We start from the raw sequence: 16,028 nt of genomic DNA on the forward strand, positions 1-16,028 counted from the left end.
AGCAATGAAATCTCAATTTAGAGATTTTCAGATGACTCAGGCCAGGGTTTCATGATTTGGAATCAACACATCATGCGAAGCAGATGATCTCTGTATCCCATGCATTCGATGCAACGGGATCAGAGTATGAAAGAACCAGAAGGGAAAATGGTTTTCAAATCTCTGACTTCAACTCACTATTTTCATAAGAACTAAAGACAGGTTTAGAAGTGAAAGGACTCACTCAGCATCTCGCCAAGGCTGTGAGAGCTGGTACTAGAACCCGCATCAGTGCTTCGGCATTTTTCACACCAAGTGATGGGTGTTACAAATGTGTTATGTATTTGTTAAAAGCAGATCTTTACAAAAGCATCTGAAAACTATGAGCTATTGGTTCAAGGATTTAGACTCAAATCTTCATTCAACATGGCTTTGACTCAGTTTGTTTCTATATCTGACAGCCTATCAGTCGGGTGCTGGGGCCTGAACTACGTTTCAAATAACCTTTCTATATAAGAACTCTAGTATTACAGAGGCAGTACTGTTACCTCTCTGCTATTAAAAATATAATGCTGGGTCGGGCTCCGTGGCTCTCGCCCGTAATCCCGGAAATTTCAAAGGGCGAGGCACGTGGATAACCCAAGGCCAGGAGTTCGGGACCAACCTGTGCAAAGGAACGAAACCCCCATCTCTACTAAACATATGAAAATTAGCTGGGAACGGTGGAGCACGTCTGTAAGCCTGGCTACTCGGGAGGCACACGCAGGAGAATGACTTGAACCCGGGAGGCCGAAGTTCCAGTGACCGAGGTGGTACCACTGCACTCCAGCTTGGTCGACAGAGCGAGACTCTGTCTCAAAAAATAACTATTATTATTATAATATGATACTGTGGAAACAGACACCCTACGATTTGCATGTCTAATGGATTGCCTACCTTATTCAGGCCTTTTCACCTCCTCTGGATTTGGCAGGCTCATCTCCTGGACATCAGGACCATCTTCACGCTCATAATCAGTCGTCGGGCGAACCTCTTCCTGGCTCTCAGCTTCAGGCTCTGGCCCTTGAAAATAAAAAATACATATCAATTTAAGCAGTAAAACATAAAATGTCAATAAGAAAATAATACTCATGCTCTCTGTGTTATTATATCAAAGCTTTAGCTACTATAATGATAGATGTGTTGATAAGAATCCCACGAACATTATTTCAGTAGTCTGTTAGCAGAAAACAGGAAAACAAGGTGTTCCAAATATTACCCTCTTCCTTTCCGAAGACTGCCCTCAGACAACTTTGTGGCCTCCTTTGCTCTTCTCTGTTGTTCTACTTCTGATTGTCCTTACCTCATCAAATGACTCAAGGCTGAAATCCTGTCTCTCACAGCACTTACACTCCTAGCACTTAGACTCTCCTACGGCCTGAGTAGCCACCAATCAACGCGAGTTGAAAAAAGGTCTTTAAAAAATACATGAAAAAGCCCAAACTGCAGAACATTCTGCAAACCAACTGGTCTATCCTCTTCAAAAATGTCCATATCATGAATGACAAAGAAAAATTAAGGAAACATTCCAGATTAAAGGAAACTAAAAACACCTGAAAAGCACATGCAAGACGTGATCCTGAACCGGACTCTGGATCAGAAAAAGAAATCCTATCAATAACACTATCTGGGCCGGGCGTGGGGTCTCACGCCTGCAATCCAAACACTTTGGGATGCCAAGGTGGGCAGATCAGGTGAGGTCAGAAGTTCAAGACCGCAGTGGCAGGCGCCCGTAGTCCCAGCTACACGGCAGGCTGAGGCGTGAGAATCCCTAGAACCTGGGAGGTGTAGGTTGCAGTGAGCCAAGATCGCACTACTGCACTCCAGCCTGGGCAACGGAGGGAGACTCCGTCTCAACAAAGAATAACGAAAGGAAGAAAGAAGTTGTCTAGGGAGCTGGCAAAATTTGAGTATGCACTGCGTATTAAATGACTGCATTTTCTCATTGTTAAATTTCCTGATTTTGATCTTTCTGCAGTGATGATCCAAGAAATGACTTTCTCTTTGTGCTGACGATATACACACCCTCAAGTACATAGGGGAAAGGACCATGATACCTGAAACTTTATCTAAACAAGTCAGCATTAATAACAGTAAACATATATCCGCGTGTGGGTGTTTGTGAGTGTGTGGGCAGCCGGGTAAAAGAGGGAGGGAAGAGACATGAAACGTACGGAGAGAAAGCTATTAATAATTGGCGAATCTAGGTGAAAAGTATATGAGTTCGTTGTACTATTCTTGCAAATTTTCTATAAATATTATATCTTGAATATAGACAGAGTAAAAATTTTAAAGAATATATGACAACTACACTGAAGTTTAGGAAGAGAGGAGGTTTTCTTTTGATTGTGGTAAAAAATACACATATCCTCAAACTTACCGTCTTTTTTTAAGTGGTACGGTTCACTAAGGAGTTATGTCTGCAACATTACCAGCCACTAGGCACAAACTTCGAATCTCTGTTTTCCTATACCATGAAACCTTGATTTATTTACTTCTTTGTTTGTTTGTTTATTAGCAATGAGGTCTTGCTGTGTTTCCCAGGCTGGGCTTGAACGCCAGGGCTCAAGCGATCCTCTCACCTCAGCCTCCCAAGTAGCTGGGACTATGAGTGCACAGCGTTCAGCCCAGCTTGAGACCTCTCTCCTAAATGACAATCTGAGGATAAACCACAGGACATGCATAATGCTTATATTCAGCTGTAGAGTACCAAGAGCACTGTGCATCACCTAAGAAATCGGAAGTCTACAACATGGATAGGATTTCAGTTACAATTACAATGTCAATTTCTGAAGGACTGATTAGCTGAATGGATTTGAGGACTACAGAAAATCTTACAGTCACAACACCCATTACCTACTGGGGTAAACAGAAACTTAACTTTGTTCAAACAAAGTTATATTTAGGTCCGAAGGTCCCAAATGTAATATTCCATAAATGAACCCCGTGAAGAACAAAGCACCAAATATAACATTGTTTGTGAATCACACAAGATACACTATCCCGCACTTAGAATAAGGGAGTGGGTGGACAGCAAGTAATGGGCATTGTTATCAGTCATATTCTAGAAACTTTTAACAATGAATCCCTGGAATAATCCATGACCTCAGTTACATAAATGTTTCCTTTCAAAACATTTTATCTTGGAGAAATTATTTCCACCTCATGTTAACCCCAGGATAACTCCTTTTCTGCTTTTCCAACCATAAAAGGATTTAATCACCTCCTAAAAGCCACTTAGAAAATCACTAAACCAGCTACCTGTATGGCAGTATCCTCGTTTATCCAGCTTTTATCAAACGTACCATATAAAAATATCAATCAAAGGAAACGGTGGCCAACATTCAGTGACTCAGTTTTTGGAGCTGCTCCTGCTCCTCTCAACTGGGTCTCTTCTTGGGCCAGTACTAAGCTACCTTACAGTAAAGCATTTGAGTTTTAAGCATTTTCAGCAAAATCTTTCCTTCTTTATAGCAACACAGATGATAGGAAGACACAAACCTTGGAACAAAGTACAAATTGTGTATTCACCAGTCAAGGGTTCTCGGATAAAACACAATCCCGGCACCTCTATTCTCTCATTCATAAAGTCGAGAAATTTTATCATAGTGAGGGATTTGCCTAAGCTAAGCTGCAAACTACATAGCCTCCTGGCTTTTCCAGTCAATTTCAGGCATTCTTTCCATTGATTTCTTTCCTCCTGTTCCTGCTATGTGACAATGCATAACACACACACACATGCACACACGCACACGCACACACACAGACACACACACCAGCGGGCATTCTTCTTCCCTTTCCATCACCTTGCCCTGCAGATGCTCCCTCATCCTCTCCCTCCTGAGCAGGTGCAGGATCCTGACTTTGAGTTGCTGGTTCCCCTTCTTCAGGTTTTGGTGGTTCCACTTCTTCATCACTGAACTGCTCGGGCTGGGGAATATGTGTGGGTGTGCAAATAAAGAAAAAAAAAAAAAAAACAAGTTTTGCTATTGATACAAAATTTTACATATATACACAGAATACATAGCTGTTTCTGATCATAACTAAGCCTAAAGACATTTCTCCAACTCTATTCTCTATGGCCAAGAAGGTTACTCTACCCACAGGGAGGTTACTGTGAGAAAAGTGACGCACAAGGACTTTGGAAGCTATTATACTCTGTGTTGGAATACATGTGTACGATCCGTCATTAACAAACAAAGCATGAGAAAGAAGTCATGGGCAAAAGCTGAAGAACACGAGAGGAAAAACAAAAAATCCTCCACAATCAACGTTTCCTTCATCAGACGCCATAATCATGTTTTATCAGCAGGAAAGACGTTTCTCAGCATTTCCATACTAATGCAACAACACTATCACAAAAATTAATTTCTGCTAATAGAAAACATCGAATTAACGTTTAAGCGCTCACCAGCATAGGCCCAATCACTTCAGGAGGCTCTACATAGCGTCTTGGCCTACGCCGATAGGTCGATCTTCCTCGCCAACTCATATTTCACACTGAAAACAGACAACCGTGATTGGGAACATGCGCTCCAGAGGGCTGCCATATTCGATCACTTCCATGGATCAATGTTAACTTGTCGTTTTAATTTTGAAAATACTGTCAAAATAAGTCCCAGAGTTAAGCATACGTGTGTACATTTTCTAAGTGCCTACAAAGCCATTTATGCTGGCCAAGCTGGCAGAGCAGTCATCTTAAGGCGTGTGGCAAGAGGCAGAGGACATTTTTTTCTAAATTTCTTTTGGACCGCGGTCTCGCTGTGCTGCTCAGGCTGGAGTGCAGCGGCGCCATCACAGCTCACTGCAGCCTCGACCTCCTGCTCAAGGGATCCTCCCGCCTCTGTGTCCCGAGTAACTCGGACTATAGGCGAGCGCCACTGTGCCCCGCAGATAGAGGTCATTTCTGATGAGGTTTAGTTTCACAAGCGGACTCCCCACGAAAACATTAGTGAATCGCAATTCCCGTGATCGCTGCTTTGGGCAACTCCCGCTTCCTAGAGCCATTCACCCCCTCTCACATCAAGTTTGGTTGCACCACACTGCCTCGCCCACTCCTTCCCACTTTTCCCAGACCTTCCATGGCGTATGTGAGACCTTGCAGTGCTTCTCACTCAGGCGCTCCACACTCCACACCGCTGGGGGGCGCTCACCAGGCCGTAGCCTTCCCAGGTGCCAGGTTCCTTCTTTACCGCCCGCCTTGCCCCCACCGGGCACCCTATTCAGGATCTGCCCTGTGTCGTTGGAGGATCTCGGCACCTCGGGACTTCCATCCCCCAAACGGCACTCACCCCATCTTCACCTGAGCCCCTGACTGCCTTCCCTCCCGGCCCACCTTCCTCCCTGTCCAGGCCCCCTGACGACCACAAAGTCGATGGTGGCATAGCAGCCTGAGAAGAGAAGGAGGACGACCTCGAGGTCCTTCTCCCTCAGAGGCCACAGACGAGGAAGCGGGATCCACCGGACCCACCGAGGCCCTCTTCACCCTCACTCACACTTCAGCCCCCGGGATAACTGGCCTGCAGACCTACCAGACGAATCTCAGTAGGGGAAAAAGAGTCCGGATGGCAAGAACGAGACCGCACAGCCTCACAGCTCCCTGGCGTTCTTCACGTGGGCTAACGGGCAGGGCGGAAGACGCCCAGTGAACATGCGCACTGAGACGGGGGCCCAGGGAGCATGCGCGGCTGTGGGCCTGGGCGGGCTGCCGTTCCCAGCCCAATGTCCCAAACCCCCGGTTCCCATCCAGTGAGGATAATAGAATCCAACTGCCCTTTGCTGTTCCCTATGTTTCTGGGACTCAAATACCTCAAGTAGTGCTCCCCTCAAAACTCACTCGATTTTCAACTGAACTGACCCCCGACACACACACACACACACACACACACACACACACACACACACATACCCAGGGTCCTCTCTTGCCGTGGCCCCACCATGGGGACAAGAGCCACGGTGACCCACCTGGGAAGACAGGTAGACCACATGCAAAAACAGCAATAGCAGTCTACACCAAAAAGAAATTGTTCAATGTGAACAAGTCACAGAAAGAGACTGAAAAAAAAAATGAATACAATCTCTAGGACCTGTAAAGAAATACTAAAACGATAGCTATCATTTGTAGCATCAGAATCACAGAAGGAGAAGTGACGGTATTAGGGAAACGGGACAGCCAGAGTGGCACCATGTGAAAATCAACTCCGTCTTGAAAATAGCAGGATACACAGTCCTACCAGTCACAACCCATGGTCCTAAGATGTTTGGAGTTGAGAAAACAGACGAAAGGTACCTCCAAGGACATGCTCCCACAGCAGCGGAAACTGCAGGGTTCCCAACACCCATAGCAATATATGCTTTCAACATAATTATGCTTTCATGGACTTACACACGGGTAAGTCAAGGATAGTTGTCTTTAAATCAACAGAATGATAAATTTCATCATGCAAGTCTTTGTCCCCCTGCACAAAGGTACAGATAAGTTTAGTCTTTGTATAGATAAGACCCCTATAGAAGAAAAACCTGATCAGGCCAAGTCTCACGCCTGTAATCCTAGTATTTTGGGAGGCTGTGCTGGCCAGAACACCTGAGCTCAGGACTTCCATCGAGACCAGCCTGAGCAACATCAGAAAATGTCATCACTACAAAAAACAAAGAAAAAGCCATCAAAAAATTACCTGGGCATGGTGGCATGTACCTAGACTCACAGCCACTCAGGAGGCTGATGTGGCAGGATCGCTTCAGCCCAGGAGGTCGAGGCTGCAGTGAGCTGTGATAACACCACTGCACCCCAGCCTGGATGACAGAGTGAGACCCTGTCTCAAGTTTTAAAAATTGAACTTAAAAACCTACAATCTTATCAATCGAATTCACTATATTAACAGATGAATGGGAAAGAATGCTGTGGTAATCAAAATAGATGCACTGTTTGATGAAACTCAACATAGATTCAAATGAATACGCTCAGCATATTTAGAACAGAATGGAATGACTTACTCTGAAGAAGTCCATCTACAAAAAAAGGACAGTAAATATGACGGTGAAATTGTGGAAGTTTTCCGTTTCTCATCAGGGATAAGACAAGGATGTCCACTATCACCATGGTAACAGGTGGGTCTGCACAGTGCCATAAAATCAGAAAAGGAAATAAAACTCTTTACAATGGCAGCAACAGGACTGGCGCAGAGGCCCACGCCTGTAATCCCAGCACTGTGGGAGGCAAGGCGGGTGCATCACTTGCACTCAGGAGTCCAAGAACAGCACGGGAAACATGGCAAAACCCCGTCTCTACAAACAATACAAAACGACAAAGAAAAATAAATGGCAGAAACAAAATTGCTCTTATTGAAGGATGATATGTTTCTGTATGTTGAAGACTGAAAATGATCTAGAAATAAAACTTTTAGAATTCATAAGCATATTTCACAAGGCTGCTGGATAGAAAACCAATATATAAGAATTATGTCTCCGCCGGGCATGGTGGCTCACGCCTGTAATCCCAGCACTTTGGGAGGTCGATGTGGGTGAATCACGAGGTCAGGATTTCAAGAGCACCCTGGCCAAGATGGTGAAACCCTATCTCTACCAAAAATACAAAACTTAGCGGGGCGTGATGGAGGGCGCCTGTAATCCCAGCTACTCAGGTGGCTGAGGCAGAGAATTGCTTGAATCCGGGAGGTGGGGGATGCAGTGAGCAGAGATCGCGCCACTGCACTCCAGCCTGGGTGACACAGCGAGACTCTGTCGCCAAAGAGAAAAATGAAAGAAAGATAAAAGAATGATGTCTCTACATACCAGCTCAAACACTTAGAATATAACATTTCAAAGAATGATACATGTCTCACAGCATCAAAAAGCTAGAAATAAAGTTCACAAAAGATGCGCAAGACTTCTTTGCAGAGGGCTGTAAAGCTTTATTGGGAGAATTGTAATGAACAAATTTCCAACATAGGAGCAGCCTGCATCATTTCAGCGTGTCTTCTTTTAACACTGTCATTGCTTTTCACCTGTAACAGAAACGTAACAATTGGGAACATGACTTAGCAACAGATTATTTAAATGACCCTAAAGGCATACAAAACACACTACAGTTTGGATTTTATTAAATGGAATAGAAACAAAACCCAAAGGGTGATCCTGTGTCTTACATCCAATTAAACCTCTCTATACACTTTGAGGACAGACCTGCAGAATTTAAAGGTAATTTCTTCCCTAAACATCCAGTGCTTCCTTTCAATTCAAAAGCACTTACAATTCACAGTCAGCAATTTGGAAAACACATGTGTAAAACATACTTCAGTTGATTAGTCAGGAAGTACTAAAGTCATGGTCTTTCAACTTTAAATCTGATCAATCCATGTCTCTAAAGCTGAAACTTCCATGTAACATTTGATATGGTGAGAGATGATTATATCACATATGTGTCGACAGTCTTATTAGAAATGCTGGCTCATGAAGACTGACAGTGCGGCAGGCAGCGTGCATAGCACAGGCATCTTACTCACACCCATGCTGAGCATCACTGACCTACATGCCACAGATGATAGGAACTAACCGGTCTCTCACCAGTTGATAATTTCATCACTCAAGGTTTCCGTGAGGAAAGATTTTAAAAGCAATTGTTCATTAAAAGCCAGACAAACCCAGCCTGGGCAACATAGTGAGACCTCATCTCGACAAAAAAAATTTTTTTTTTTACTTTAACAAAAAAAAAAAAAAAAAAAAAAACAACTTAAGGCACGGTGGCTTGTGCATGGACTTTCAGCCACTCAGGAGGCTGAGGTGGGAGGACTGCTTTACCCAGGGAGCCAGAGGTGGCAGTGAGCTGAAATCACACCACTGTACTCCAGCCTGGGTGACAGACTGAGACTCTGTCTCAAACAAACAAACAAAGAGGAGGGAGAATTCACAATTTGACAAGATACTACGATAGGTATTCAGCTCTCCACACGGAAAAACTAGGATGAAGCAGAGTGACCGCTCACTTTCTTAGGAGCAATGAAATCTCAATTTAGAGATTTTCAGATGACTCAGGCCAGGGTTTCATGATTTGGAATCAACACATCATGCGAAGCAGATGATCTCTGTATCCCATGCATTCGATGCAACGGGATCAGAGTATGAAAGAACCAGAAGGGAAAATGGTTTTCAAATCTCTGACTTCAACTCACTATTTTCATAAGAACTAAAGACAGGTTTAGAAGTGAAAGGACTCACTCAGCATCTCGCCAAGGCTGTGAGAGCTGGTACTAGAACCCGCATCAGTGCTTCGGCATTTTTCACACCAAGTGATGGGTGTTACAAATGTGTTATGTATTTGTTAAAAGCAGATCTTTACAAAAGCATCTGAAAACTATGAGCTATTGGTTCAAGGATTTAGACTCAAATCTTCATTCAACATGGCTTTGACTCAGTTTGTTTCTATATCTGACAGCCTATCAGTCGGGTGCTGGGGCCTGAACTACGTTTCAAATAACCTTTCTATATAAGAACTCTAGTATTACAGAGGCAGTACTGTTACCTCTCTGCTATTAAAAATATAATGCTGGGTCGGGCTCCGTGGCTCTCGCCCGTAATCCCGGAAATTTCAAAGGGCGAGGCACGTGGATAACCCAAGGCCAGGAGTTCGGGACCAACCTGTGCAAAGGAACGAAACCCCCATCTCTACTAAACATATGAAAATTAGCTGGGAACGGTGGAGCACGTCTGTAAGCCTGGCTACTCGGGAGGCACACGCAGGAGAATGACTTGAACCCGGGAGGCCGAAGTTCCAGTGACCGAGGTGGTACCACTGCACTCCAGCTTGGTCGACAGAGCGAGACTCTGTCTCAAAAAATAACTATTATTATTATAATATGATACTGTGGAAACAGACACCCTACGATTTGCATGTCTAATGGATTGCCTACCTTATTCAGGCCTTTTCACCTCCTCTGGATTTGGCAGGCTCATCTCCTGGACATCAGGACCATCTTCACGCTCATAATCAGTCGTCGGGCGAACCTCTTCCTGGCTCTCAGCTTCAGGCTCTGGCCCTTGAAAATAAAAAATACATATCAATTTAAGCAGTAAAACATAAAATGTCAATAAGAAAATAATACTCATGCTCTCTGTGTTATTATATCAAAGCTTTAGCTACTGTAATAATAGATGTGTTGATAAGAATCCCACGAACATTATTTCAGTAGTCTGTTAGCAGAAAACAGGAAAACAAGGTGTTCCAAATATTACCCTCTTCCTTTCCGAAGACTGCCCTCAGACAACTTTGTGGCCTCCTTTGCTCTTCTCTGTTGTTCTACTTCTGATTGTCCTTACCTCATCAAATGACTCAAGGCTGAAATCCTGTCTCTCACAGCACTTACACTCCTAGCACTTAGACTCTCCTACGGCCTGAGTAGCCACCAATCAACGCGAGTTGAAAAAAGGTCTTTAAAAAATACATGAAAAAGCCCAAACTGCAGAACATTCTGCAAACCAACTGGTCTATCCTCTTCAAAAATGTCCATATCATGAATGACAAAGAAAAATTAAGGAAACATTCCAGATTAAAGGAAACTAAAAACACCTGAAAAGCACATGCAAGACGTGATCCTGAACCGGACTCTGGATCAGAAAAAGAAATCCTATCAATAACACTATCTGGGCCGGGCGTGGGGTCTCACGCCTGCAATCCAAACACTTTGGGATGCCAAGGTGGGCAGATCAGGTGAGGTCAGAAGTTCAAGACCGCAGTGGCAGGCGCCCGTAGTCCCAGCTACACGGCAGGCTGAGGCGTGAGAATCCCTAGAACCTGGGAGGTGTAGGTTGCAGTGAGCCAAGATCGCACTACTGCACTCCAGCCTGGGCAACGGAGGGAGACTCCGTCTCAACAAAGAATAACGAAAGGAAGAAAGAAGTTGTCTAGGGAGCTGGCAAAATTTGAGTATGCACTGCGTATTAAATGACTGCATTTTCTCATTGTTAAATTTCCTGATTTTGATCTTTCTGCAGTGATGATCCAAGAAATGACTTTCTCTTTGTGCTGACGATATACACACCCTCAAGTACATAGGGGAAAGGACCATGATACCTGAAACTTTATCTAAACAAGTCAGCATTAATAACAGTAAACATATATCCGCGTGTGGGTGTTTGTGAGTGTGTGGGCAGCCGGGTAAAAGAGGGAGGGAAGAGACATGAAACGTACGGAGAGAAAGCTATTAATAATTGGCGAATCTAGGTGAAAAGTATATGAGTTCGTTGTACTATTCTTGCAAATTTTCTATAAATATTATATCTTGAATATAGACAGAGTAAAAATTTTAAAGAATATATGACAACTACACTGAAGTTTAGGAAGAGAGGAGGTTTTCTTTTGATTGTGGTAAAAAATACACATATCCTCAAACTTACCGTCTTTTTTTAAGTGGTACGGTTCACTAAGGAGTTATGTCTGCAACATTACCAGCCACTAGGCACAAACTTCGAATCTCTGTTTTCCTATACCATGAAACCTTGATTTATTTACTTCTTTGTTTGTTTGTTTATTAGCAATGAGGTCTTGCTGTGTTTCCCAGGCTGGGCTTGAACGCCAGGGCTCAAGCGATCCTCTCACCTCAGCCTCCCAAGTAGCTGGGACTATGAGTGCACAGCGTTCAGCCCAGCTTGAGACCTCTCTCCTAAATGACAATCTGAGGATAAACCACAGGACATGCATAATGCTTATATTCAGCTGTAGAGTACCAAGAGCACTGTGCATCACCTAAGAAATCGGAAGTCTACAACATGGATAGGATTTCAGTTACAATTACAATGTCAATTTCTGAAGGACTGATTAGCTGAATGGATTTGAGGACTACAGAAAATCTTACAGTCACAACACCCATTACCTACTGGGGTAAACAGAAACTTAACTTTGTTCAAACAAAGTTATATTTAGGTCCGAAGGTCCCAAATGTAATATTCCATAAATGAACCCCGTGAAGAACAAAGCACCAAATATAACATTGTTTGTGAATCACACAAGATATACTATCCCGCACTTAGAATAAGGGAGTGGGTGGACAGCAAGTAATGGGCATTGTTATCAGTCATATTCTAGAAACTTTTAACAATGAATCCCTGGAATAATCCATGACCTCAGTTACATAAATGTTTCCTTTCAAAACATTTTATCTTGGAGAAATTATTTCCACCTCATGTTAACCCCAGGATAACTCCTTTTCTGCTTTTCCAACCATAAAAGGATTTAATCACCTCCTAAAAGCCACTTAGAAAATCACTAAACCAGCTACCTGTATGGCAGTATCCTCGTTTATCCAGCTTTTATCAAACGTACCATATAAAAATATCAATCAAAGGAAACGGTGGCCAACATTCAGTGACTCAGTTTTTGGAGCTGCTCCTGCTCCTCTCAACTGGGTCTCTTCTTGGGCCAGTACTAAGCTACCTTACAGTAAAGCATTTGAGTTTTAAGCATTTTCAGCAAAATCTTTCCTTCTTTATAGCAACACAGATGATAGGAAGACACAAACCTTGGAACAAAGTACAAATTGTGTATTCACCAGTCAAGGGTTCTCGGATAAAACACAATCCCGGCACCTCTATTCTCTCATTCATAAAGTCGAGAAATTTTATCATAGTGAGGGATTTGCCTAAGCTAAGCTGCAAACTACATAGCCTCCTGGCTTTTCCAGTCAATTTCAGGCATTCTTTCCATTGATTTCTTTCCTCCTGTTCCTGCTATGTGACAATGCATAACACACACACACATGCACACACGCACACGCACACACACAGACACACACACCAGCGGGCATTCTTCTTCCCTTTCCATCACCTTGCCCTGCAGATGCTCCCTCATCCTCTCCCTCCTGAGCAGGTGCAGGATCCTGACTTTGAGTTGCTGGTTCCCCTTCTTCAGGTTTTGGTGGTTCCACTTCTTCATCACTGAACTGCTCGGGCTGGGGAATATGTGTGGGTGTGCAAATAAAGAAAAAAAAAAAAAAAACAAGTTTTGCTATTGATACAAAATTTTACATATATACACAGAATACATAGCTGTTTCTGATCATAACTAAGCCTAAAGACATTTCTCCAACTCTATTCTCTATGGCCAAGAAGGTTACTCTACCCACAGGGAGGTTACTGTGAGAAAAGTGACGCACAAGGACTTTGGAAGCTATTATACTCTGTGTTGGAATACATGTGTACGATCCGTCATTAACAAACAAAGCATGAGAAAGAAGTCATGGGCAAAAGCTGAAGAACACGAGAGGAAAAACAAAAAATCCTCCACAATCAACGTTTCCTTCATCAGACGCCATAATCATGTTTTATCAGCAGGAAAGACGTTTCTCAGCATTTCCATACTAATGCAACAACACTATCACAAAAATTAATTTCTGCTAATAGAAAACATCGAATTAACGTTTAAGCGCTCACCAGCATAGGCCCAATCACTTCAGGAGGCTCTACATAGCGTCTTGGCCTACGCCGATAGGTCGATCTTCCTCGCCAACTCATATTTCACACTGAAAACAGACAACCGTGATTGGGAACATGCGCTCCAGAGGGCTGCCATATTCGATCACTTCCATGGATCAATGTTAACTTGTCGTTTTAATTTTGAAAATACTGTCAAAATAAGTCCCAGAGTTAAGCATACGTGTGTACATTTTCTAAGTGCCTACAAAGCCATTTATGCTGGCCAAGCTGGCAGAGCAGTCATCTTAAGGCGTGTGGCAAGAGGCAGAGGACATTTTTTTCTAAATTTCTTTTGGACCGCGGTCTCGCTGTGCTGCTCAGGCTGGAGTGCAGCGGCGCCATCACAGCTCACTGCAGCCTCGACCTCCTGCTCAAGGGATCCTCCCGCCTCTGTGTCCCGAGTAACTCGGACTATAGGCGAGCGCCACTGTGCCCCGCAGATAGAGGTCATTTCTGATGAGGTTTAGTTTCACAAGCGGACTCCCCACGAAAACATTAGTGAATCGCAATTCCCGTGATCGCTGCTTTGGGCAACTCCCGCTTCCTAGAGCCATTCACCCCCTCTCACATCAAGTTTGGTTGCACCACACTGCCTCGCCCACTCCTTCCCACTTTTCCCAGACCTTCCATGGCGTATGTGAGACCTTGCAGTGCTTCTCACTCAGGCGCTCCACACTCCACACCGCTGGGGGGCGCTCACCAGGCCGTAGCCTTCCCAGGTGCCAGGTTCCTTCTTTACCGCCCGCCTTGCCCCCACCGGGCACCCTATTCAGGATCTGCCCTGTGTCGTTGGAGGATCTCGGCACCTCGGGACTTCCATCCCCCAAACGGCACTCACCCCATCTTCACCTGAGCCCCTGACTGCCTTCCCTCCCGGCCCACCTTCCTCCCTGTCCAGGCCCCCTGACGACCACAAAGTCGATGGTGGCATAGCAGCCTGAGAAGAGAAGGAGGACGACCTCGAGGTCCTTCTCCCTCAGAGGCCACAGACGAGGAAGCGGGATCCACCGGACCCACCGAGGCCCTCTTCACCCTCACTCACACTTCAGCCCCCGGGATAACTGGCCTGCAGACCTACCAGACGAATCTCAGTAGGGGAAAAAGAGTCCGGATGGCAAGAACGAGACCGCACAGCCTCACAGCTCCCTGGCGTTCTTCACGTGGGCTAACGGGCAGGGCGGAAGACGCCCAGTGAACATGCGCACTGAGACGGGGGCCCAGGGAGCATGCGCGGCTGTGGGCCTGGGCGGGCTGCCGTTCCCAGCCCAATGTCCCAAACCCCCGGTTCCCATCCAGTGAGGATAATAGAATCCAACTGCCCTTTGCTGTTCCCTATGTTTCTGGGACTCAAATACCTCAAGTAGTGCTCCCCTCAAAACTCACTCGATTTTCAACTGAACTGACCCCCGACACACACACACACACACACACACACACACACACACACACACATACCCAGGGTCCTCTCTTGCCGTGGCCCCACCATGGGGACAAGAGCCACGGTGACCCACCTGGGAAGACAGGTAGACCACATGCAAAAACAGCAATAGCAGTCTACACCAAAAAGAAATTGTTCAATGTGAACAAGTCACAGAAAGAGACTGAAAAAAAAAATGAATACAATCTCTAGGACCTGTAAAGAAATACTAAAACGATAGCTATCATTTGTAGCATCAGAATCACAGAAGGAGAAGTGACGGTATTAGGGAAACGGGACAGCCAGAGTGGCACCATGTGAAAATCAACTCCGTCTTGAAAATAGCAGGATACACAGTCCTACCAGTCACAACCCATGGTCCTAAGATGTTTGGAGTTGAGAAAACAGACGAAAGGTACCTCCAAGGACATGCTCCCACAGCAGCGGAAACTGCAGGGTTCCCAACACCCATAGCAATATATGCTTTCAACATAATTATGCTTTCATGGACTTACACACGGGTAAGTCAAGGATAGTTGTCTTTAAATCAACAGAATGATAAATTTCATCATGCAAGTCTTTGTCCCCCTGCACAAAGGTACAGATAAGTTTAGTCTTTGTATAGATAAGACCCCTATAGAAGAAAAACCTGATCAGGCCAAGTCTCACGCCTGTAATCCTAGTATTTTGGGAGGCTGTGCTGGCCAGAACACCTGAGCTCAGGACTTCCATCGAGACCAGCCTGAGCAACATCAGAAAATGTCATCACTACAAAAAACAAAGAAAAAGCCATCAAAAAATTACCTGGGCATGGTGGCATGTACCTAGACTCACAGCCACTCAGGAGGCTGATGTGGCAGGATCGCTTCAGCCCAGGAGGTCGAGGCTGCAGTGAGCTGTGATAACACCACTGCACCCCAGCCTGGATGACAGAGTGAGACCCTGTCTCAAGTTTTAAAAATTGAACTTAAAAACCTACAATCTTATCAATCGAATTCACTATATTAACAGATGAATGGGAAAGAATGCTGTGGTAATCAAAATAGATGCACTGTTTGATGAAACTCAACATAGATTCAAATGAATACGCTCAGCATATTTAGAACAGAATGGAATGACTTACTCTGAAGAA

General features: G+C 44.6%; 2 protein-coding genes across 4 annotated transcripts; both read right to left on the minus strand.

Annotated features, from left to right (window-relative positions):
- Window positions 1–824: 824 nt before the first annotated feature.
- On the minus strand, window positions 825–5,647 carry LOC140710882 (G antigen 10-like). Of its 2 annotated transcripts, XM_073013711.1 has the most exons (4): window positions 5,550–5,647; window positions 4,430–4,518; window positions 3,825–3,948; window positions 825–1,041 (listed from the first exon to the last, which is right to left on the minus strand). In XM_073013711.1, exons 2-4 carry the CDS (start codon window positions 4,508–4,510, stop codon window positions 917–919), a joined length of 330 nt encoding a protein of 109 aa, XP_072869812.1. In that variant the 5' UTR covers window positions 4,511–4,518; window positions 5,550–5,647; the 3' UTR covers window positions 825–916. The 2 variants fall into 2 exon arrangements, with proteins under 2 accessions (XP_072869812.1, XP_072869811.1); XM_073013710.1 differs by lacking the exon at window positions 825–1,041 and having other exon boundaries at window positions 3,594–3,948.
- A 4,185-nt stretch (window positions 5,648–9,832) lies between these two features.
- LOC140710883 (G antigen 10-like) lies at window positions 9,833–14,655 on the minus strand. Of its 2 annotated transcripts, XM_073013713.1 has the most exons (4): window positions 14,558–14,655; window positions 13,438–13,526; window positions 12,833–12,956; window positions 9,833–10,049 (listed from the first exon to the last, which is right to left on the minus strand). In XM_073013713.1, exons 2-4 carry the CDS (start codon window positions 13,516–13,518, stop codon window positions 9,925–9,927), a joined length of 330 nt encoding a protein of 109 aa, XP_072869814.1. In that variant the 5' UTR covers window positions 13,519–13,526; window positions 14,558–14,655; the 3' UTR covers window positions 9,833–9,924. The 2 variants fall into 2 exon arrangements, with proteins under 2 accessions (XP_072869814.1, XP_072869813.1); XM_073013712.1 differs by lacking the exon at window positions 9,833–10,049 and having other exon boundaries at window positions 12,602–12,956.
- Between the last annotated feature and the right edge of the window lie 1,373 nt (window positions 14,656–16,028).

This window comes from Chlorocebus sabaeus, chromosome X (genome assembly GCF_047675955.1).
Source record: "Chlorocebus sabaeus isolate Y175 chromosome X, mChlSab1.0.hap1, whole genome shotgun sequence".
NCBI lineage: Eukaryota > Metazoa > Chordata > Mammalia > Primates > Cercopithecidae > Chlorocebus > Chlorocebus sabaeus.